Below are 24,714 nucleotides of genomic sequence, written 5' to 3' on the forward strand. Positions count from 1 at the left end.
GGGTGTGTGTCCTGTGCCATGGAGAGTGTGTGCCCTGTGCCATAGAGAGTGTGTGCCCTGTGCCATGGAGAGTGTGTGCCCTGTGCCACGGAGAGTGTGTGCCCTGTGCCATAGAGAGTGTGTGCCCTGTGCCGTGGAGAGTGTGTGCCCTGTGCCATGGAGAGTGTGTGCCCTGTGCCATGGAGAGCGTGTGCCCTGTGCCATAGAGAGTGTGTGCCCTGTGCCATAGAGAGTGTGTGCCCTGTGCCATGGAGAACAAGACTGATGGCCTCGTGAGAGGCCAGAATGCTCTCATTGGAGTTAATTGTGCGTCTTTGAAATGTAGTGGATGTGGGCATGTTGACAATTCCGTATCTTCTTTCAGGAATTAGGTCTTTTCCTCAGTTTTCTATTGCTGGGTTATTCTTATTGATTTGTAAGTCTCTACGTATTGAAGATATTGAATAGACTATTGTATGTGGAACAGAGTCGTGGGGTTTTAGCATTTTACCTCCCACGTGATTTGTCTTCCCAAACTCTGAAATGTTTCTGTGGTCACAGGTGCATCTTTGCTTCCCGCCTTTGGCGTCGTGGTCATAAACCTCCCCGTTCTCAAGAGTGCACACACGTGTCCTCACACTCAGTCTCCCCTCCGCTGTGTTCCCACCACGGGAAGGAATCTTAACCTGAGCTGACCCTGGCTGGGTGTGACTGAGGAAGCCCGACTGCATCTCTCCCAGCTGACTGCTGATTGCCCAGTAACGTCCGCTGATCCAGTTTCCTCGCCGGTGGAAATGCCACCTTTGTTATGCGTGTTGTTGATAGCTGTGCTTTTCTCTGGTTTCAGATTCTGTTGTATTAATCCATTTGCCTCTTCCCCTTTAAACCACTGCATCGCCCTTTCCTACCCAGGATTCTTCCTTCTAACACAATCTTATCTTTAATGTATACATCCCAAAGAAACTTTGTCATTGTAATGTCAAATTCAATGTTTAAATCCTCTTGGGGTTGAGTTGGAATTACATTTGATTTATAGATTAATTCGAGGAGAATGGATGTCTTTCTAATATTACGACACTTTCCATCCCCCATTTATTAAAGTTTTAATTGAACTGTCTATAAATTATGGAACAATATTAAATATTAATCGTGTTAGCAGGCATCTTTGTCTGGGCGAACTTGAACGAGACTCCGCCGGGCGTTGACCCGCTCAGGCGCTGCAGTCAAACCAGCGGCTCCCGGCCTGGCTCCCGGCCGGCCCCGGGGCCCCTGGGCGGGTACTTCTGTGCCCAACTCCTTCCGTGGAGTGAGACCAACCTCAGCATCTCCCCCGTGCCGGCTGCTGCCACGCGGCTCCCGGGGGCTCTAAGGTTGTTGCTTTACTAGCGCTGAATGTGGAATTATTGAGCGCCTTTTCGGAATCTGTTGAGAACGACCGTTCTCCTCTGCCCCGTTTCTGTGCTGAAGGATGGCCCTGTGTTAGATGCGATGAAGCGGATTTCCGTGGGGCCTGCAGCTTCTCTTTCCATAAACTGCGCTTTGGTAGGTATCGCTCGGCATCTTGACGGGTCAGTTTCTCTTGCGGATCCGCCTGCCCGCGCTGGCCTGCGGTGTCCTGCCCCGGCTCCTGGCTGCCACGCATCGCCGCTCCTCCTGGCGGACAGGAGCACCGTGGCAGCTCTGCCCATCTAGCCGCCTAATGGAGGCCTCCGCCATCAGCTTCTCCGCACCCCTCCCCTCCGGGTCCCTGGCGCTGCAGCTCCAGAGCTACAGGAACATTCCGTGGCAGGAATCCCCTTCCTTTCATTAGTGTCACCCCTGCTCCCCGCAGCCCCTGAACCATCCTTCCAAGCCCAACACGCTTCATGTGTCACCTCCCCTCTCCAAAATGCGCCTCCGTGTGGTGCCTGCCGCCCGCTCTCACACTTCCTCTCGGCATTTTGACTGAACACTTTTTGTCCATTAAATGACCCAGGGGGAGTGCCGTGAGCAGCGCCCGCCCTGTCCTGGGAAGCCCTGCCTGAGCCGGCCCTGTCAGTCCCCGCGTTCGCTCAGGTCTCCTCTGCTTCTCTGCTTCTCCTCTGCTTCTCCTCTGCTTCTCTGCTTCTCCTCTGCTTCTCCTCTGTTTCTCTCCTTCTCCTCTGCTTCTCCTCTGCTTCTCCTCTGCTTCTCCTCTGTTTCTCTCCTTCTCCTCTGCTTCTCCTCTGCTTCTCCTCTGCTTCTCCTCTGCTTCTCCTCTGTTTCTCTGCTTCTCCTCTGCTTCTCCTCTGCTTCTCTGCTTCTCCTCTGCTTCTCCTCTGCTTCTCTCCTTCTCCTCTGCTTCTCCTCTGCTTCTCCGGGTGCAGAGCGCGGCGCCTCCAGGCCTGTTCCTGCCGTCCGGGCCCTGGGTGGTCCTGTAAACACAGACGTGACCGCGTTTATGTTAGAATGAGAAATTTTTGTTGATGGTGCTTGGCCTATTTCCAATCATTTTTGATATTAACACCATCAGCCCCACTGTTTCTACAGTTTTTTGCTATTTCTTTTCTAACTTTCTTTCCCTGTCTCTCTTGTTACACGAGCTGCATTTTCTTTGCTTTTGTTTTCCAGTGTTTTGGAAGGTACGTGTCCTGCTTTTAGTTCTGAATGTTACGTTTCCCCGGCAGAGGAAATGCGTCCCTTTTGGTAAAAAGTCTCGTGTACTTCTCTCTGCCCCATCCCTCCCTTGTTTCTCTGCTGCCGACCTGTCTTTGCTAAGTCAGCCTGGGAGTCTGGATTTAATTGATCAGATTATTGATTTTTTCAACTTTATTGAGGTGTAAATTATCAGTTTTTATCTTCTTTTTACAGGAAAGTCCTGATGTTAGAACTAAATGTATCAGGTATCAGACTCAGAGCTTCCTCCGATCCCAGTCACGACCCTTTCACGCACAGCACGCCGTCTCTGAGCCCGCCGCCCGTTCCGGCCTCGCGTTTGCTTTGCAGGGACGCTGTGGAGAGGAAGTGGCGAGCGTACAAGCTGTGGCGTGTCCTGCAATGCTTTGCTTTTATCTTCACAAGCAAGTCAGCTAAGGGCTAAATATTGGAAGTCACAAACTTTCCTCCAAAACTGTAGACAATCTGCATTTTTTCTAACATTTAGTTATGCTATAAGCTCCTCATCTGGCGTGTATTTGTAGAAAAAATATTTTGTTTGCTTTATCCATCCTGGTAGCTATATAATACTTACAGAACCTCTGCATTTCATGTATAATATAAAATGTTTGCCTGATGCGTGTTGGTAGAGATAGATGATGGGTAGACAGATGGGTGGGTGGATGGGTTCATGGATGTGGGTTTTATTTTGTTCAGATTAAGCTGTCTGTTTTATCCCTGGAAATGTCTTTTTAATGAAAGCTTTGCCAATAGCTCTGTCCAATTGGTCTCAGGTTTCTTCTTCAATGACACTGCACACGGCATGTTGCCCGTGGCCACTCCGTCCTCCATGTCACCTTCTCTGCCATCAGTTCGGTCTCGGAGACCTTCATGTGAGGAGCCCAAGGTCAGGCTCAGGTTTTCTGATGGTTGTTTTCTGCATCAGGTTCTTCCCTTCACTGCTCTCAGGGCAGTTTGCTAACGCAACTTCAGACTCTCTGCAGCAGCATCTGACCTCGTCCACACCTGGCCGTGTCTCCTCCTGTGTCTGTTCACCCTGTTGTCTGCTCAGCCCCTAGCTGCTGCTCATTGGCCCCTCTGCTGTTTCTCTGAGCTCTCGGCTCTCCTTTTACCTGCTCTCTTCCTCCTCCACCCCAAGTTGTAAGTGTATGTTTATTTATTTGTCCATTGTGTCGTCTCCCAGGCGAGAGGCTCTATGAGGGCGAGTGCTCATCTCCTCTATTTAGAGACACGACTTCAGCCCTGGCACAGTGCCTGGCGAACAGGGGGTGCTCAGTCATTGTTTGCTGAATGAATGCCTGTCCACGTTACTCTAGCCTGGATTCCCTTTGGCTGTACCCACATTGTTTTGAGCCAGAGGTTCCCAAACTTTCATCACCGAAGCATCGCCTTTTTACCACATCCGTGTGCGTAGGCACCATTGTTTACTAGACGTTTGTCTTTAGAGCAGTTCACACCCTAAGCAACAAAATCTGCAAATAAAGGTGATGTCCTAGTTCCCATTTCTAAAATGCATTCACATAATCACGTAACTGGAAAACATGTAAATTTCATCCACGACTCACTGCACCCCTCCGGTGCCCCGTGGCCGCACTGGGGACCTTTGTGAAGAGCCGGCGGCTGCGTTTCCGGGAGGAGCCCAGGTCCTCCGGTGTGAGGCTCTGCTCCTTCCCGCGTCAGTCCTTCGGGCCGCCCTGACGGGATGGCAGTGACAAGGACCGAAGATGGCACAGTCAGCAAGGAAGACACCCTTCCTCCTGATGGGGTGTGGAGGCTACCGGGGAGAGCCACTGCAATGAACAGATATGCAAGACAAGCACAGATTGTGCTTAGAGCTATGGGGGACTAACCCGCGGGGTTTAGAGGGTGACATTCGAGTGGTGACATTTGAAGAGACTGAGGATGAGAGGGACTGGGCTGTGGGAAGAGCCAGGGGAAAATTTTCAGGCAGAGAGACGGGCAAAGGCCTGAAGACAGAAAGGACAGGGCTGGAGGACTCCAGAGTGTCTGCTCATCTTGTGGGAGTCCTGGATGCCTTCAGGGCTGAAACGCAGAGCTGGGCCGCCCCACGTCGCAGCCCCGACAGGAGCCCAGGTGTAGGGTAGTGGGCCTTGGGCCTGAAGAAATATTGTTACTCAACAGCCATGCATGCAGCTTTGGAGGCCTGGGCGGTGTGAGCAGCTGACTTCCCAGTGCTTTGCCAGCAGCACTGCCCACTGCTCTTCTGGCTCCCTGCATGATCAGCCGCTCCTGCTGACCCTTTGCACGCACGAAGTTTAACTATCCTGATGCACTTGCACCTGCGGGAGACACAAAGGAAACTCCTGTCTGGCTAATTCCTCCCAGGGAGGCGATAGCTGCACTTGGGTCACCTCCCAGTAGGGGGCACTTACTCAGAGCTGCTGCCGAGGGCATGGGTGGCAGGCACACTGAGGAGGAATGTGAGGAGAGTAAGTGGAGGCTTTGAGCTTTATTTCAAGAACTTTGGGAAGAAAATGAGGTATACAGGGCTGTAGCAGGAGAGGGTGAAGGGAAGGATGAGTGGCTTTTTGAAAAATCAAAGAGACCTCAACTGTACAGCATTCTAACTGTCGTCAATGACACTATATTATACTAGAGGCCGGTGCACAAAATTCATGCCTCGGGGGGTGGGGAGGCCCCTCAGCCTGGCCTGTGCCTTCTTGCAGTTCAGGAGCCCTCAGGGGATGTCCGACTGATGGCTTAGGCCTGCTGGGGAGAGGGCCTAAGCCAGCAGTCAGACATCCTTAGCGCTGCCACAGAGGAGGGAGAGGCTCCTGCCACTGTCGCTGCGCTCACCAGCTGTGAGCCCGGCTTCTGGCTGAGCGGTGCTCCCCTTGTGGGAGCGCACTGACCACCAGGGGGCAGCTCCTGCGTTGAGTGTCTGCCCCCTGGTGGTCAGTGTGCATCATAGTGACCAGTCATTCCACAGTTGGGTTGATTTGCATATTAGCCTTTTATTATATAGGATATTTGAAAGTTGCTAGGAGAGACCTTCAAAGTTCTGATCACAAGGAAAAAAAATGTAACTGTGGTGATGGATGTTACCTCCACTTATTGTGGTGATTATTTTGCAATATATTCAAATATCAAATTACACTACACACCTGAAACTAATGTTATATGTCAATTCTTAATAAATAGGTAAATAAACTAAATTACGTTGAGAAAGAGGAACCCATGAGTGGCTGGTACGGTGCCTTCGGCTCGCACGGGACTCACAGGTTTGCCAGCTCAGACCGCAGGCAGCCGGTGGAGTCTGCGTGAGCACCATCCACGCGTGCAGTGAGGCAGCTGCTACGGAAGCCACAGGCCAGGAAGTGGAGAAGCGAGACTCAGTCTGGGTTTTCTGAGTTCAAATCGTCCACAACTCACTGCCCCAAGGCCTGCTTCTCGCGGTGTGGCCACGGACCAACGGCCCCTCAGGGGGAGCCTGCGAGAAGGGCGGCGCCTCGGGCACAGAACCTGCACTGCAAACAGCCCAGGCCGTGGAGTGCTGTCCCGTGTGAAGGGTGACCGAGGGGCGGCTCCAGAGGAAGCGAGGCGGGCTTACGTGTGGGGGAGGAAGGGGAGTGGTCCTGTTACCCCAGAAGCTATCCTGGGAGGCCCCACGTCAGGCCGGGATAGCTGCAGGTGGTGCCTGAGAAACTGAGGCCCAGTGCCTGGGAACTTATCCGCTGTTCATCAGCAGCAAAACCGCTGCTCCACACCCACGGCCGCCTCTCCTCCCCCCCCCCCTCCCTGAGCCCAGCTTGCTGAGAAAGGAGCTGTGTTCTGTCTCCCACAGCGCACCTCCCACCCACACCGCAGCCCCCCGAGACATGGTCCCTCCCCCTCACTCCACACAACTGCTTCCATACCGCCTGTCTTCTCCCCAGTGTCAATGGAGACCACTAAACGTGGTTTTTCATCAGCTCGTTTTTTTAAACTATAAAGACTACATGCTCGTGGCGGGAATCTAGTGAGTGCAGGAGGTGAAGGTGGGAATTGAGCTCCACTCCGCCCTGCAGCCCACCAGGCCCCGGGGCCACACCCCAGAGGGGAGCCCAGGTGGCGGTGTGCTGTGCGTCCTGAGGGGAGGTTTGTGCCCGTCTGCACTGGCACGTGTGTGTATATTTTGAAGGTAAATGGCACACACGGAACTCGGGGTCATGCAACTTGCTTTTTTCACTAATTACTCCATCTAGGGTTCCTTTCTGTGTCAGTATCTGTAGGTCCACCTCATTTTTTAACAGCAACAAAATAATCTGTCTGGCCTCGCTATAGTTTATTTAACCATAGGAACAGACATGTGGGTTATTGCTGGTCTCTCTGCTACAAACATTGTTTCAGTAGTTAGGTTAAAGACAGCTGCTGTAACCGATAGGGGGACTTACAACCTGATAGATAGAGCACCTGAACTAAGCTGAAAAACAATCATATTATTTTAAATCTTAGAGCACCTATACTTATATGAATAGGGGGTAAGTTTCTCATATGTGAATAGTGAGTTAAGTTTTTCTTAAGTTTCCTTTTCAAGGCCTGTGTTAAGCAATTGAGGAGGTGACTCAGCTATGAATCCAGCAAGCAGAACCGATAAGCAGGCTCAGACCGACCCAACAGGAGTCAAAACATCATCTCACCCACATCATCTCATCCCCTGAGGACTAGAGGACAATAGCTGACGTCTGCGGACCCCCAGAGCTGCGCGTAGCTGCACTCCGTTCCCAGCCTCACCCCAGCCCCGTCCCCTGTATGACCCTGGTCCCTGCACCTGCTGGAAGGCAGGATTTGATGCTTGAAGCGCCCTGTCTTCTTGCTGGCCTTCCCAATAAACGCCTTATGGGATTCAACCCCGCCTTCGTTATTGGACACAGCGACAGGCAGCCCGAGCCCATGGGGGTCTCCCGGTAACATAACAAACAGACTCCGAGATCGAAGTATATTTCTTGCTCACCCAGTTCAGAGGGTGTCTCCTGGTTGTACGTGGTCTTCCGTGCCCCTCTGCTTTTTGGACCTGCCCCTTCCAGGGCCACAGAGCGCCCTGCCTTCAGCTAGTGCCGCGATCTCCACCCGTGGCCGCAGAACCTTCAACACCTGCGATACCTGACTATCTAGTCGGGGCACTGACCTCCCTTCCCTTCGATTGTCAAGTGAAAACATGACAACAGCCAACACAACAGTTGTCTGGTATGAATGAATCAAAATTATACCTATATTTTGTCAGCTCAGCAAAAAATATATTTTGTATATGCCACAGAATTTGAGTATTTAGTTTACTATCCTATGTGCCATGAGGTGGAAAAGGTTGAAAATCGCTGAGCTAGTGGGCAGAAAAGATAGTGGAGGGGGCACACCTACTTTGTGAGCAACTTGGCCTGGAGGTAACAGGACTGTACTACCCACTGTCCATGGCACCAGCCAGCCGCATCACCTCACCTGGATGTGGGGGTTGCTGGGAAATGTAGTCCTTGGCTGGGCAGCTGCCTTCTAGAAGCAGAGCTGCACCTGGCAGGGAAGAGCAGGAATGTTTGGTGGACACCTCCCCATCTCTGCCACAAATGCTGCCTCACACACAGTCTTTATGTGCCTGCACAGATAAATTCCCGGAAGTGGAATTGCTGGGTTAAAGGGTACGTGCATTTTACATTTGGGTAGATGATATCGAATTTCCCTCCTCAACACTGCGTTGAGTTATGCTGCTACCAATATTGAAGAGTAAGTTCTACACACGCTTGCCAGCAATAACTGTTATAATACAGGGTGTCCCAAACATGCACACGCTTTCACAGCTGAGAGCTCAGTTTTGAAAATGAAATGTATTTCAATAAACACAGCCTTTATAATTATTCAATGTGTGTGTATACATTTTTGGGACACCCTATATTTCAAAATATATTTTCCATTATTATAGGTGAATAATATTATTCATGATTAATTCGCATTTCTCTAGTTTTAAGAGAGATGGAGTACCTTTCATACATTTCTTTCCACTCGCAGCTCTTTTTCTATTAATCTTCTCAGCCTGCGTTCCTAGTCCCCCGGCTGTTTCTCCTTTTCTTACTGATTTGCAAGAACTTTGAAAAAATATAATTGAAATTATTCTTTGTTTCTCAAATACTTTTCCAGCTAGTCATTTTCTTTTATTTTTACTTACCATATTTTTCCATCCCAGACACTCACGTTTGCTCTGTAATCTGTCTTTTTCCCCATGATTTTGTCTCCTGCTTGGAACGGCTGTCCTTGTCCCAAGACTGAGTTCACATTCTCACGTTACCGTCTACTGGGACAGTCACACTCGAATCCAGGTTTTGCGACTTGCTGTGTTGCTTTGGGGACTGGCTGTCGTTCTGCGTGTCCCAGCTCCCGAGCCCACAGTTGGGCCCGGGGACAGTGCCGGCTTCACTGAGTCCGCGTGAGACTGAGCAAGGTGGCTCGCGGCGGAGCTGACAGCCGCTGCACAGATGTAGCTTGTTTGTGTCCAGGGCACCATGCCAGGCCTCAGTCGGCGTGGGCTGCTGCAACAAAATCGCCGCAGACTGAGCGGCTCGAACAAGACAAGTTTATTTCTCCCAGTCTGGAGGCTGCAAGTCTGAGACCAAAATGCCGGCCGATTCGGTTCCTGGTGCAGCGGCTGCCTTCCTGCTGCGCCCGCACACGGCAGAGGGCAGAGCTCATCGCTCATCGCTCTCATGTTTCTTCCTAGAAGGGCACGAAGCCCATTCCTGAGGGCTCCACCCGCATGGCTCCCCAAATACCATCACCTGGGGGCTAGGGCATCGACATGATGTGCAGGAACACGAGCATTCGGCCATAGCGACTAGGCGGTGGCTGATCGATGCTGTGCGCCCGCTCTTTAAAGGTATACACCATCATGATGTAATGTACTACCACCTTGCAAAACAATTGCCAAATCAAGTTAAGTAACGTATTCATCACCTCACAGAGTTACCCCTGTGAAGATCTAGTCTCTTAGCAACTTTCGAGCATAGAACACAGTATTCTTGATGACAGCCACTCGTGCCGTACGTTAGAGCCCAGGTATAAGATTCCTCATCTTATAGCAGAGTTTGTACCCTTTGACCAGCATCGCCCCCTTTCCCCAGCGCCTCAGCCCCTGAACTACTCTCTAGCTCTGACGTGACACATGGATTGCACCTGTAGGTGAGATCATGTGGTATGTGCCCTCCTGTGTCTGGCTCCTGCCATTTGTGACAGACAGCGTGGGTGACGCCGTGTTCGGGCAGTAAGCTGTGCCATTTCTCTGGTTACTGAGCAACAGAACTCAAACTCAGGCCTCTCGGATTCTAAGTCCCTTGCTCACCCCCGGCCCTGAAGTGGCCCACTCCCCCCGCCGCCTCTGTGTGCCTCTGCCATGCAAGGAGGATCCCTTTCTAGTCTCCGTCCGTCACCAGACCGGCTCAGGACAAACCCCACCGCGCAGGCGTGGGAGGAGGCAATGGGCGCTCGGGAGGGAACGGGCAAGCCGGGCCTCGGTAGCACAGGCAGGCGCGGGCACTCCCTTCCCACCATCACCGCCAGGGACGTGCCGGGGCTGGACAAACGGCTGGGCACCGCAGGGAAGGGACTCTGCCCTCACACCTCCGTCAGCTCCCGCACACCACAGGGCTGAGCAGCCTCGCCAGGAGGGGAGACCGAACGACAGGGACAGGCAGGCTGGGCGCGGGGCCGCTGTTTCCAGTTCTCTGGGAAAGCCAGCTTCCAGCACGGGGACCTGGGCACCTGCCCGCACAGGCACAGCGCACCCCTACGGCCAGAGGGAGGGCCCCCTGTGGGAGCTGGGCACAGCGCACCCCTATGGCCAGAGGGAGGGCCCCCCTGTGGGAGCTGGGCACAGCGCACCCCTACGGCCAGAGGGAGGGCCCCCCTGTGGGAGCTGGGCACAGCGCACCCCTACGGCCAGAGGGAGGGCCCCCTGTGGGAGCTGGGCACAGCGCACTCCTACGGCCAGAGGGAGGGCCCCCCTGTGGGAGCTGGGCACAGCGCACCCCTACGGCCAGAGGGAGGGCCCCCTGTGGGAGCTGGGCACAGCGCACCCCTACGGCCAGAGGGAGGGAGGGAGGGCCCCCCTGTGGGAGCTGGGCGCAGCGCACCCCTACGGCCAGAGGGGAGGGAGGGCCCCCCTGTGAGAGCTGGGCACAGCGCACCCCTACGGCCAGAGGGGAGGGAGGGCCCCCCTGTGAGAGCTGGGCACGGCGCACCCCTACGGCCAGAGGGAGGGCCCCCCCTGTGGGAGCTGGGCACAGCGCACCCCTACGGCCAGAGGGAGGGAGGGAGGGTCCCCCTGTGGGAGCTGGGCGCAGCGCACCCCTACGGCCAGAGGGAGGGCCCCCTGTGGGAGCTGGGAGCTGGGCGCACCCCTACGGCCAGAGGGAGGGCCCCCCTGTGGGAGCTGGGCACAGCGCACCCCTACGGCCAGAGGGAGGGCCCCCTGTGGGAGCTGGGCACAGCGCACCCCTACGGCCAGAGGGAGGGCCCCCTGTGGGAGCTGGGCGCAGCTGCTGCTCACGCCGGGAAAGGGCCCAGGCCGCTGTGGCTCACGTGCCATTGGCTCCCTGAGAACAGAGGCTACACCGGCGTATGGTTCCATCCTCACAAATGTGTGTTCAGTGAGCGCATGCCAGGCCCAAGCCAGGCCCTGTCAGCATGGAGGTGGGACCGTCATGGTCCCTGCCTTCTGTGACCTTACACTCCAGGTGACAGTAGATGAGGTAATGTGTGAAACACGGGCGATGTCTGTGTGGGCACCGTGGAACCACAGGGGTAACAGATGCCTGACTCTCCGGGGAAGGGGTCGGTCAATAAGATGCAGTCAGGAAAGGCTTCCTGGTGGAGGTGATGATGAGCTGAGAGCTGGGAGAAGTTTTGCCTAACAGGCTACAAAGGGCTTCACCCAAAACACACAATAGGTCAAAAGTCTCTTAGCATGAAAAATGCAGAATTGGGGAGTTCTGGATAGTCCCGTGTGGCCAGAGCCCGGCGACCATGGGCAGAGTCAGGAGAGCCGCGTAAATCCCAGAGGCCTTTCCTGTGAGCAGCGAAGGATTACGGCTGTGCTCACGCTGGGACGCGTGTTTGCTCCTGGGTCAGGCCAGTGTAGGATGTGGGGCTGAGGAGGAGAGAGGGGCTGCATCCGCCTCAGCGTGTGGGGGGTGAGCAGGTTGGTTTTCAGAACCTGTTTCTTGCAATAAAGCCTTTTCCCTCCTCTCTGCTCCTAATTGCCCCTCTGGAGACTGCGATGGTTCTCAAGGAGGCTGCTGCCCAGTCAGGAGCTAATGAGTCACTAAAGAGCCCCCAGGCAGCCGGGTCTTCCCGAACACATCCGCGGGGTGAGCAGATTTAGCAGAAAATACCATCTTCCCGAGAATCCTTCCATCACGCTCAGGTGTGCCCGCCCCGCAGGCTCCCGGGAGACCTGCCCGCGCCGGCCCAGGGCTCACACACACGCAGTGTGTCCCTGTGCGGAGGGGTGGCCACGGGGGCTGTCTCTGCCCCGCTGGGTGGGTCAGAGCTGTCACTTCCACGCTGACAAGGACGTAGGGAGGGGTTTTCTTTCATGGGCGGGGCCGCAGGCAGCCTGTGACTTCCTCGGGAAGACGGGCTGCAGGCTTTGTGGCACGGGGTCGGGCACACGTCTCCCCGGTGCACACCAACGTGCTGCTGCTTCTCTGTGCCAGACGAAGGCTTGCCCTTGTGTTTTCCCTTCAACAGGTATTTACTGCAGCCCTACTAAGTGCCCGTCATCTCCTTGGAGCTGAGAGCACAGCCGTGTCTAAGACAGACCAACCCTATTCTCCTGGAGCTCTTAGTCTACGGCCAGGGCAGGTCTGGGCAGAGAGAAACACACAAACGGACTTTGATAGACAGTAAAGAGTACCGTCGTGTTACTGAGTGCACCTCACACGGCTGTGCTTCCCAAGCTTCTCTGATCCTAAGAATCATGGTGGGGGGGAGTAAAAATGGAGGGTCCCGGCCTGCACCCCGAAGCCCTTGGACCAGAATGTACAGGGAGGGGCCTGGGACTCTTTCTCTAGGGCAGGCCGGGTGGTACTCAGACAGCTGCTTTAAAGGCTGAGTGGCTGAAGGAGCACTCGGTGTGCAGCCCAGGTTCTTCGCTCCGTGGCCCCCTCGGAGCGCTGGGCGCTTTAAAACTGCGGGTGCCCAGTCCGCGTGTCCAGCCCGAGTTTCTGATTAATGAGTCTGGCGCATCCCGGCACTTACATATCTTCAAGCCCTCCAGGTGGCCCCAGTGGGCAGCCTGGCTTGCCCACCACCTCCCCTCGCAGCCACAGGCAGAGGGACCGCAGCCCGTCCTGAACACCAGGGGGAGCCGTGGCCAAAGGGCCGTGTGCAGATAGCAAGGCAGAAATGGCACAGGACCTGTTCTGGGACATCTCACTTGACCTTCTTATATTTGGAGCGTGGACGCCCCTCAGTCTGTGAGCCTGAGCACCCGGGGCCACGGTGAAATCTGAGCACTGGCACATAGACGCCCCCTCCCTCCTGGGACTCTCTGCTGAACTCTTCCTCTGCCCCAAGGTCAGAAGGTCAGGAAAAGGCTGGGCGCCGTAACTAACACGCCAGTTTCTGAGGCCTCAGGATGACCGCCCAATGCCTTTGACACTGAGTCTCTGATCAATTGGCTGAGCACCTATGGTGTGCCAGGCATTATGCCAGGAGGGCAAAAATGAATAAGACACACGCCCAGTTGCTGAGGATCTGTTGATATAAATGGATGCATAGCTAATGGTTCCACACACTGGGATGGGGTCCTCGCAGCTGGAGGCACAGAGGGCCATGACACTAACGGAAGGGCTCACAGAGGATGTGACTTCCGGGTTAGACTTGGAAAGGTAAGTCAAGGCTCACCCCAGTGAGGGAGACGAGAAAGATGATCCCGAGGCTTAGAGGATAAAAACAAAAACCTCGGCAAGTGCAAACCACATGAAAGAGCGAGACTTCGTGTTCCGCGTGGCATGGGCATTGGGTTGCCAGGAAATAGCAAGAGATTAATTCTGGAAAGGTAGGCGCTGGCCTTCAGACCAAGTCGGAGAACCCGGACTTGATTCAAAAGAAGAATTGATAGCTGACAAGATTGGGTTTGCTTTAGAAAGATTTCCCTGTGGACACAGAGTACGGATGGGTTAACAGGGAGGAGAGGATGAAAGCATGGAGGCCAGAGAGGAAGCTCTTGTCGGAGGAGGAGATGACAAGAGCCTGAGGGGGAAAATGGAAAAAAGTTGGGGAGGTAAAGCCTCTGAGAATGAGAGACGGATGTGAGATGGAGTCAGAGTGACGCAGGTGTCTCTGCTCTCTGAGTGGATTTAGGGTGATGGCATCTGTAGAAACCGGCAAAGGAGAGAACTGAGTTGGGGAGGAAAAAGGCAAGTTCGGTTGCTGAGGCAGGGAACCAGTCCACAGACGGCCGGGCATTCCAGCCCAGAGCAGGGGGAGGCTGGAGCTGCTGCTGCAGACACACGAGTCGGCATCTCGCAGGCGGTGGTGGGAGGCCCGGAAGGAATGAGCCCCTCCAGGAAGGTCACATATAAGGCGGGAGGTGGGAACACACCTGTGGGCAGGACCAGAATGGCCTGAGCGTGTGGAGAACTTGAAAAGGGAGGGAGGGCCTCAACGCATAACTGGATTAGACTGGTTGTTGGTTTCATTGTAATCTCAACAATATCGATGGAGACCTTATTGTGTCATGGACTATGGTAGACCCTGGAGAGATAGGTGTAGGGAAGGTGCACCCTGCCCTCGTGGAGTTCACGTTCAGTGGGGTGAGCATAGCTCCCACCTGGAGGAAGCCAGGGTAAGTTAGGTTCTTGGGTTGCAAGCAACAGCTACCAACTATGACTAACATAAAGTAGCAAATACCTTTTTGGAAGGAGGTGTCATAACTCATAGAATGCAGACGAAAGTGGAAGAACCAGGGCCAGAACTAAGATCGATGCAGGGATTTGCTAAGAGAAGCTGATGATGAAGCTTTTCCAGGCCCCTATACCTGGTGGGAAGGTTCAGTCCAAACATTTCAGTCTTGATGGCCCATTATTAGTCTTTATGACATAACTAGAGGCCCGGTGCATAAAATTCATGCACTGGAGGGGGGTTCCTCAGCCCGGCCTGCTCCCTCTCACAGTTTGGGAGCCCTCAGGGGTGGGAGGCAACCTGGTGATCAGGGGAAGGCAACACCCCATCACACCTCTGCTGCTGCCACTGCTGGCAGCACAGCCTTGGGCGGCCCTGGGTGGCTGGGCAGCCGACATCCGAGGCTTGCCTGTGCCTCAGGTCAGCCCTGGGTGGCTGGGGGCAGGTCCAGCCCTACCATGCGCCTGCCCCTCCCCCCACCCCCGCAGGGCTGAAAGGACTGGGGGACTCCGGCGGGGCTGAGGGGACTGTGTGCCACCATCTTTGTGATGGTGTGACGGTCAATTTGCATATTCTCTCTTTATTATATAGGATTGGCACTGATTGGCCTAACTTCATTCATGCACCCACCTCTTGGCCCATCAAGATTTTATCCAAAGCAGGAATGGTGGTTCCTCAAATAAAAATCAGGGGGCTCATATCAGATGTAGAGAAATCGTTGCTGAGCAGGTTAAAATAACAAGTGGGAGGTAAGTCCAAAGGATGAGTGTCAGACCATTACAGTAATTTTTGCAAAGCTACATAGAGAATAAAGGAGGCTGAAGCTTAAGAAGGTTATAGGGTGAGAGAAAAATTCAGCTGTGTTAGCAGCTGGAAGCAAGTAAGCGGAATTTAAACAATGACTTGAAGAGGAAAAATGAGCCTTAAGGAAAAGTGTACGCCCCGGCCCACATGTGCGAGCAGGGAGCCGCACAGCCAGGCTCTGCGCGCTCCCCTCCCACAGGCTCGGCGCTCTGTGCCAGTGCCGCACAGACATACCATGTGAGGGTGTTCCCGGGGAGAGAGAACATTTGAGGCGCACAGGAGCCGTTTGGCCCTGGCACGGCGACATGAGTGGTGCTGCTTGCAGTCTGGTGTCTGAGCTCCCTCGTGTTTGAGGGAGGGAGACACTGCAGCTGACGTGCCATTAGGAACTGGAGACAGGGAGCTTCACTGCAGTTCAGAACCCGGGGACGGTGTGATGCTCTGCAGACCCCTGGGACTGGTCGGAATGTCCCCAATGGCAACAGTGCTCCTAGCAAAGTTCATCGCCCATCCTATCTAATTAAAGTAATATGCAAATTGACCGTCACTCCAAAACACAAGATGGCTGCCCCCATGTGGTCAAAGATGGCTGCCCTGTGTGGACACAAGATGGCCGCCATAAGATGGCCTGCAGGGGAGGGCAATTGTGGGCAGTTAGAGGTGACCAGGCCGGCAGAGGAGGGCAGTTGGGGGGACCCAGGCCTGCAGGGGAGGGCAGTTGTGGGCAATCAGGAAAGCAGGGAGGGCAGTTAGGAGTGACCGGGCCAGCAGAGGAGGGCAGTTGGGGGAGACCAGGTCAGCAGGGGAGGGCAGTTGGGGGGGGCAGGCCTGCAGGGGAGAGCAGTTGGGGGGACCAGGCCTACAGGGGATGGCAGTTGAGGGGGGACCAGGCCTGCATTAGGGGGGAAGTTGGGGAGGGGGGGACTAGTCCTGTAGTGAAGGACAGTTGGGGGGGACCCGGGCCTGCAGGGGAGGGCAATTGGGAGGGACAGTTGGGAGGGATCCAGGCCTGCGGGGGGGGGGCAGTTGGGGGAGACCCAGGCCTGTAGGGGAGGGGAGTTGGGGGAACCAGGCCTGCAGGGGAGGGCAGTTGGGGGGGATCCAGGTCTGCAGGGGAGGGCAGTTGGCGGGGGGAACCAGGCCTGCAGGGGAGGACAGTTGAGGGGGGGACCCAGGCCTGTAGGGGAGGACAGTTAGGGGTGACCAGACTGGCAGGGGAGGGCAGTTAGGGGTGACCAGACTGGCAGGGGAGGGAAGTGAGGGGTGACCAGGATGGCAGGGGAGGGCAGTTAGGGGCAATCGGGCCAGCCGGGGAGCAGTTAGGCGTCGATCAGGCTGGCAGGGGAGTGGTTAGAGGGTGATCAGGCTGGCAGGCAGAAGCAGTTAGGGGCAATCAGGCAGAGGCAGGTGAGTGGTTGGGAGCCAGCAGTCCTGGATTGTGAGAGGGATGTTGGGATCAGGCTTAAATGGGTGTTCGGACATCCCTCAAGGGTTGCAGGCTGGGCTGAGGGACACCCCACTCCCCATGCACGAATTTTGTGCACTGGGCCTCTAGTTAGTCTCATAAGCTAGGGAAATGCTGTGTCCCCACTTCCTCTCGGGTATTCTTTAGTGTTTTCAAGGGAAATCTGTTTCATGGCTTGTCAAGTCGACTTATTTGTGTTCGGGGGATTGCCTTTATATCAATAACCCACATGGAGTTTGAAAGTCCTTAAGTTTAAATGTACTCTCACATTCATGTAATTCTGCCTACTTTCATCATAAAGGCCAACGTGTAATTACAATGTATTCCAGGGTCATAATCTAACATAGCCAGATGTATAAGAAAAGCTGGCCAGAAGATTCTATTCAAGTGTATGTGATTGTTAGCTAATAACGATAGCCGATTAAAAAGTGGTCTTCTCGGTGTTAATAAATACTATGGAGACTTTCAGCTCACATGGGTTCATTATAAACCCTGGGCCTGGAAGCAAAATATCAATTATATCTGCCTATCTATTGTGCAGTGACTGAAAGTTCAAGGGGCTAAAAGGCAGGCTTGCAGGGAAGGCAGTGGAGGGTGCAGGGTCGGTGTGGACAATAGTTGCAGGATAGAGGAGAGAAAAGTTGAAGGTATGACGGCTTATGTCTTCCTCGTGCAGTGGGAGACTGGTTGTGTGTTAAGGGTGGGTGCTTGTGGTGAGAATTTGGAACACCTACTCTGAAGAACAATAAGGGGCTGTAAAACAAATATACCAAATTACTGAGCAGTGTGAGGCTCAAGTGAAGATAGAATTAGTAACCAGGAAGGATCCAGTTGTCAGGGTCAGCAGTTTTCTCTCCTGCTGTTGGGCAACCCAGAGACAGAATTAGAAATGATGAAAGGCTGGGAGGATGCATTATTAGGGACTGGAAGAGCAAGTAGTACAGGAAATGGAGGAGGAGGAGGAGGAGGAGGAAGAGGAGGAGGAAGAGGAATGGGGGGAGGAAGAAGAAACTGAAATGATTGTTCGTTGTGTCCAGAGAAGGTATGCAAGAAAGTGAAATCAAAAAGATCATAGATGAATTTGAAGGTCGGGTGTAATGTGTTGATACTGTGGTAAATGCATAAAGAAATGAGGTTGCAGTCTATTCGTTTCTTTGGCATTTCTTGACAGGATCCAAGGAATGGCCAGGAGTGAGAATTGCTAAAGGAGAAGAGAAAATGGAGACAGTTAGTCCAAGGACTCTGAAGCCAGGTCATTGAGTAGGGATGCTGATGGGGTCTGGGATGAAGAAGACTAGGAACCAGGAGTCTATATTCCAGAGGAATGTGAAGACGAATGCTTTGAGGGTTGGTCAGTCATAGTGTTAGGAGTGAGAACCCTCTATTGGAACCATCTGAGGAGCTTTAACCAGCTGGTCCCGGAGGGGCCCAGACATCCGTATGTTTTTTAATCCCTTGGAGTCTAATGTGTAGCCAGCATTAGAAAAACGAGTTTAAGGTAACACATGACGTCCAGACAGAAGTCACGACACGGAGCCAGGGAGTCCCCTCCATCAAGGTCTGAAAGAGACACAGCTGGGGAGGAGGTCCATCAGCATCTCTGGGACCCTCAGGCAGAGCCAGGAGAGTAAAGCGGGGCAGTGAGAGGCGTGGTGCCGCCTGCGAGACCCGCTGGCTTCGGCGCTGCCTCAGCTCCTCCCAGGGAGGACGTGCAGCAGGGAAAGGAAAAGAACGCTTTCTTTCTTCTCCTTTCAAACAGAAAGTGCTGAGACTTTGTTTTGTTCCCAGTTAATTTAGTGATGAGGGTTACTTTATTTTATTTACTTATTTATTTCAATTACAGTTGATGCTCAATATTATTTTATATTAGTTTCAGGTGTGTAACATAGTGGTTAGAACTCATTTCTAAAATACTTGCTCTACCTACAAAACCAGCCTTTTCCCCCAAACAGATTTTCTAACGTATTTGGAGAAGTCTCTTTTGCCAGAACAATATTCGGTGCCTTCCTCTGTATCTTTTTTTTTTTTTTTTTTTTGTAATTCTTTCCAAGGATATTTTTTCTTTTTCTTTTTTTTTTTTGTGGGGGGGGGGGGGGAGAGTAGAAGAGAGAGGGAAAGACAGAGAGAAACAGCAATGTGAGAGAGACACAGCGATTGGTTGCCTCCTGCACGAGCTGACCAGGAGGGGAGGAGCCTGCAGCCCAGGGACGTGCCCTTGACTGGAATGGAACCCACACCCTTTGGGCACAGACCGATGCTCTATCCACTGAGCCAAACCGGCCAGGGCTCCTCTGTAACTTTTGAATAGGTAATAGCCATGTTAACAATTTCAAGCAGTGTACAAGGTTATACAATAAAAGTCACTCTCTTTCATCCCTGACCCCTCCCTGGCTCTCCCCAGAATCCACTGCGTTTGTCAGTTTCCCTAGATGCTGCCTCGCCTGTTTCCATTTAATGCTGCATGCTGGAAATCACTCTGTGTTGGTGCACATAGCTCTGCCTACTGTGTTAGCTGGCTATTCCAGCATTTATTTAACCCATGCTGACAGACACTCCCTGTCTGGAAGCAAACTGGTTAAAGACTAAAAAAACCAACAAGTGGAAAAGTGGATTCCTCGCCAGGGGAGAGCAGTGAGCCTCAGAGGCACAGAGGAGAGAGGCGCCCCCACTAGGGACCTGGGGGCAGGGGGCTGACCCGCCCCCCGCCCGCAGCCTGTCTGACCCGCCGCTCTGCCCGCAGGAGCCTCATGCCCCGGACGCTGGAGAGCCAGATCACCCTGGAGAAGACGCCCAGCTACTTCGTCACCCAGGAGGCCCCGCGGCGCATCTTCAACATGTCGCGGGACACCAAGCTGATCGTGGTGGTGCGGAACCCGGTGACCCGCGCCATCTCCGACTACACCCAGACGCTGTCCAAGAAGCCCGACATCCCCACCTTCGAGGGCCTGTCCTTCCGGAACCGCACGCTGGGCCTGGTGGACGTGTCCTGGAACGCCATCCGCATCGGCCTGTACGCGCTGCACCTGGAGGGCTGGCTGCGCTACTTCCCCCGCGCGCAGATCCACTTCGTGAGCGGCGAGCGGCTCATCACCGACCCCGCGGGCGAGATGGGGCGGGTGCAGGACTTCCTGGGCATCCGCCGCTTCCTCACCGACAAGCACTTCTACTTCAACAAGACCAAGGGCTTCCCGTGCCTGAGAAGGACAGAGGCCAGCCTCCTGCCCCGGTGTCTGGGCAAGTCCAAGGGCAGGGCTCACGTGCAGATCGACCCCGAGGTCATCGACCAGCTGCGGGAGTTCTACAGACCTCACAACATTAGGTTCTATGAGACCGTCGGGCAGGACTTCCGGTGGGAATAGGCCTCCGACAGGCCAGGTCTCCGTGGGTCTCTGCCTCGGGTTTGTGCTTGGGGCCTGTGGCCCCCTCCCCCCGCAGAGCCGGGCTCCAGCGCCTTCCCCAGCTGGGACTCCATCAGCCTGGGACCAGGGAGCCCAGCCCGGGCGAAGAGTGGGGGGCCCTGCCCCGTCTGCCCAGGCAGCGCTGACCCGCTTCCGGCACGTCCAGCCGATTCCGAATCTCTTCCCTCCGGCCCGCAGGCTGCCCGGGGAAGCTGCTTCCGGAAGGGTGGCTCTCCCCGTTGTGTTCGCTGTCACCCGTGGTGATGGCTCTGTTGCTGTGAGCACAGCGGTCTGTCCCTGTCGCTGTCCCCCCCAGAGTGAGCTTGCTAATTCCAAGTGTCATGTACTTCCCTGTGAGCTTTCCTCTCCCCGGCTGGTGGCACGGGACACCATCCTCGCCCTCCCGCCCTCAGCAGCTCATCAGGAGACGCCGAGCGGCCGCGGCCCCTGGCCACTGCGAGGAGACGGGCCCGTTGGTGATGGGATAAACCGGAGCTTTCTAAGGCTGCGGCCTCAGCCCTGCTTGAAGGTGGCAGTCTTTGAAGAACACCTGGTGACTCTCCCTGCTCCCTGTGGACAAAAGCACATAATTCTGCTGTTACGGGTACTTGCCTCACGCGAGCTTTCATGTTCAGCATGCAACAGAACATGCTTGTCCATGTGAAATAAATATGGCTCCCTCGTGTCCCGGACACTGGCCCTTCTCTGTAAGGTGGGCAGGAGCACAGCTCGTTCATTCAGGGCGTCCAGGCAGGGTGGGCTGGCCCGGGGCGGGCTGGGAGGGAGGGAGAGGCGCAGGGGGACCAGGGAGGGTGAGGAGACGGGAAAGGAAGCCCTTGCTGGGGAGCTGGGGCGGAAACGTCACCCGGGGCTGTGGGGCCATCAGCTGAGGCAGGAGTCTGACTGTATCACTCCGCTGAGGCCTGACATCCCTGGCGGCCCAGGGGCTGAGAGGACATCAGATACGCATTTGCTGGGCCAGCAGGGTATTTTGGAAAAGTTTCTAACATTTAAAAATTGGGAGGGTTCGTATAAAAATCCGGTGTCGGATTTATTTTTAACGGAAGCTTACTACACAGAGCCTGCACGCCCGCGCGGCAGCAAAGGGCTGCTGCCGGCCCTCCGGTCCCCACCTGGTCCTCCCCACGATTCAATCCTCAGCCTGGCCCCCGGCCCGGGTACCAGCCCAGCTGTGGGCGACCTAAGAGTAAAGTTCAAGTGGCGCCAAGGTAGCCCAGGTGACAGTTTCTGGGTCATCTCCTGCTTCTCCTCCCTCACCTCTGCTCCGCCGCACAGACCTCTGGGCCTTTTCCTGACTCTCTCATGCCTTTGGCTGGCCTGTGCCCCACCCCATGTCTCCAGATAATGGAAACCCCCTGCTCCCATAAGACTGCACTCGTGTCCCTTGCTGGGCATTTGTGGGACCGTCCCCGACCACGCTGAGTTCTCTGCCCGCTCTTCAGTGTGCACTTGGTAGCTTGTACACATCTCCGTCACAGCTTCTATCAGATGAGATCATCACTGTTTGTCCACATGACTGTTCCCAGGGTAAAGCTGGTAGCCGGCTAAGACGTAGTAGGCACACAGCAAATGTGGGATGGATGGATGTGTGAGCGGGTGGATGGATGTGGGGGGCCTGGAGGCATGGACAGGAGTGTCCCAAGGACCTGCACTCGGGACACTTCCCAGCTAGCTCCACAGTGCCCACGGTGGCCAGGAAAGTGCTGGACCCCCAGGGCCACTTTGGTTTGTCTGCTCCATCGGGCATCATGCAAGTTCCCTGAAAATGAGAGGCTGGCTTAAAGGGCTGTAGGAGACAAAAGACATCAGTCTGTGTCTCGGCCCCTCTTCCTGCCCCAGGCATATCACAGGAGGCACATAACTGTGACCAGGTACCAGAAGCCAGTCCTGGGAGCCTGGCCCCTCTGCGCATCCCCGCAGGCCTGGCGAAGGGACAGCGAGGCCCGTGCGAGCCGCTGCCTCCCTGGAGCTGGGGCCCTGAGCTTCGGTGGCCTGAAGGACGGGTTGTACGTGGACATCAATGAGTTGCCCTTACATTCCTCCTTCCAAGGTATTGGTGTCCTGTGATCCTGGTCCACCTGGGGGCCAAAGCTATGTCCAAAGGAAGACAGAATGACATGGGGACACAAAGAAAACCCCCAAGAAAGAGTTGGGGAGATTTGCTTGTTTATCCTGATTGGGGAGAATCCAGTCAGATGAAAATCCCGAGTTTTGTGTGCACACAGGAGCTCATTCCTTTGCATTACAAGCGTTCTCAGACTGAGCAGCCCCTACATGAGTGAGTAGGTCAGAGTCTACTGTAATCAGCATAGGGATCATCGTATGCCAATGAAAGATGCTCGAGTACCTCGGAAATCCCAGTTTAAATCAGTGGTACCTGGTGTACATGAATCTGCTCAGCAAAATCTGATTCTTATTCCAGTACAAATGTACCCTTTCGCCCAGGCCTCCCCAGGGCAAACTTGCACAAGTTCCAACTATCCGTGTGTCCGTGTGTGCGTGCATGCGTGTGTGTATGCGTGTGTGCAGTGAGAGTGTGTTTCTCTCACTACCAGTCAGGGTGCCTGGTGCTTCCACAACAGCAGCGATGCTGGCTCCCTCCCTCCCGGTGCTCGGCTCCCTGCCTTGCGCTCAGCAGGAGGGAGTGCAGAAACGGACGGAGACCACCCAAAGGAGCGCCGGAGCGCCTGCGGACTCAGAGCTGCGATGGCCAGGAGCCCGTGGTGAGACCTCTGGTGTGCCCTGAGGGAGGCGTGGCAGGGCAAGCTGGCGGCGGGCTAATTAGAGGCAGGACATCCCGTGTGCTTGTTGGCAGGCATATATGACCTCCTCTGGCTGGTCCTGAGCTGGAGGCCGATACATAAAAATGGGAATGCTGGCGTCATGGACCACGGCCTGACCATTCGGGCCAGCGGCTGCAGAGGCGGCCGGCCGGTCCTGCTGTCAGATTTGGTCTCACTGTTGTCCATTCCGGCACCCAGGCTCTTCAGAGCAAGTGGGCTCGGGCAGAGCCAGCCTCTTCCATCTGAGCTCGCAGCACCCTCCCTTCTCACGGCTTCTTCGTGCTGCGAATGTGCCTCCTAGGTGTGGGCAGGGTGTGGGGTCGCTTTGGCTCATATCCCCCGGGGCAGAACGCAGTTACCTGGTTGCGTTAGTTGCAAGGGAAGCTGGGATGCATGACCGCGTTAGTCCTCATCCCTGCTCCCGGACCAATGAGGAGGAGAGCCACACCCTGCTTCCTCTATAATGTGACAAGCCGAAACCACCTGAGGGCCCCGGGAAGGGAGCTGGGACTTCTCTGGAGGAAGTGGCGGGGAGCCGTGCCTGACGATGAGTAGGAGCTCCTCTTCAGGAGAGCGTGGCACATGCCAGTCTGAAATGCCCTGGGGCGTGGTTTCGCTAGGTGGGGTCAACTGGGAGCGAGGATTAAGGGCACTGGGCTAAATTCTGGTCACTGGGCCCATCTACACCACACCCAGTTTTACCCCAAATTCAGAGGGGACCTCACACCTGCCTGCCTGGTACTATGGACAGAAATGGAGACTCACTCTCCAGGGTAAGGTGAGCCACAGTCAACGCAGACGCCCCGAGAGTCTCTCTCACCCCACATCGTAGCTCGTAGACTGGAGAGCCGAGAAACCAAGTCAGGTGGATGAGCAGGTGCCCGTGGGCTCCTCACACTGTGACAGTGAGCCTGGCTCTTGCTGAACTTGGCTTCCTGATAAATAAGGACATATTGCTCTTATCATTTAAAAAAAGAAAGCGTATATACCTCCACTCCCAAATCAAACTTAGAACAAATTTTACTCCATTTTTCTAGTGAAAAATGAAATACGAATGTGCCATTTAGGGACTGTACCCCTAACTGCTTTTTACCGATAATTGTGCCTTAAACAAATTAGGGGTTCATTGTCTCAAATGAAAGCGGTCAATGAAAGAAGCGCGGAGCGGGACAGCGCAGGCCTGGTGCGATGGTCGCGCCATTGCTGTGCTGTCAGGGACTCGGGCCCTTTTGTCTTTCTGCCCGTCATCCTTAGTCCCCGGCTCTCGCCCTCATGGCCCAGGACAGATGCTGCTGCTCCAGCCGCCACATTATGTTTCAGTCAGAAAAAAGAGGGACAGACAGAAGACAGGAAACTATTCCTCTTGGCCAAGTCAACCCATTTGAGGAGATTTCCCACAAATTCTACCCAGTCCTTTACGCTTCCATCTCATTGACCACCTCTACCTGAAAGGGAGGCCAGCAATATAGTCTCTTAGCTGGACACACTGTCTCCCCGACAGCCCAGGACTTCGATGCTGAGGAAGAAGGAGAGAGTGGACGTTGGGAAGACGATTAACGGTCTCTGTTACAATGAAGCTCCAGCAGTTTGAAAAAGCTGCCTCTTAGATCACCAACACCTCGCACCCGGTCTTCCAAGCGGCTCTGAGACCTCCCACCTGGGAGCCCCCCAGCTTGTCTCCTACCCCTTCCACTTGACTTCACAACAGACGCCCCGGCGTCAGGTTCTCCCCGCGCACCTGTGG

The 24,714-nt window shown here is 54.7% G+C and overlaps 1 protein-coding gene across 1 annotated transcript in view; it reads left to right on the forward strand.

Annotated features, from left to right (window-relative positions):
- Positions 1-20,715, forward strand: part of HS3ST2 (heparan sulfate-glucosamine 3-sulfotransferase 2) — an 89,739-nt gene extending 69,024 nt beyond the window's left edge. Inside the window, exon 2 of the mRNA XM_079792658.1 lies at positions 19,509-20,715. Within this exon, the coding sequence (XP_079648784.1) occupies positions 19,509-20,127 (619 nt within the window). The 3' untranslated portion in view covers positions 20,128-20,715. The remainder of the gene's footprint in view (positions 1-19,508) is intronic.
- Positions 20,716-24,714: the final 3,999 nt, after the last annotated feature.

This window comes from Cnephaeus nilssonii (genome assembly GCF_951640355.1).
Source record: "Cnephaeus nilssonii genome assembly, chromosome: 2".
NCBI classification, from domain to species: Eukaryota; Metazoa; Chordata; class Mammalia; order Chiroptera; family Vespertilionidae; genus Cnephaeus; species Cnephaeus nilssonii.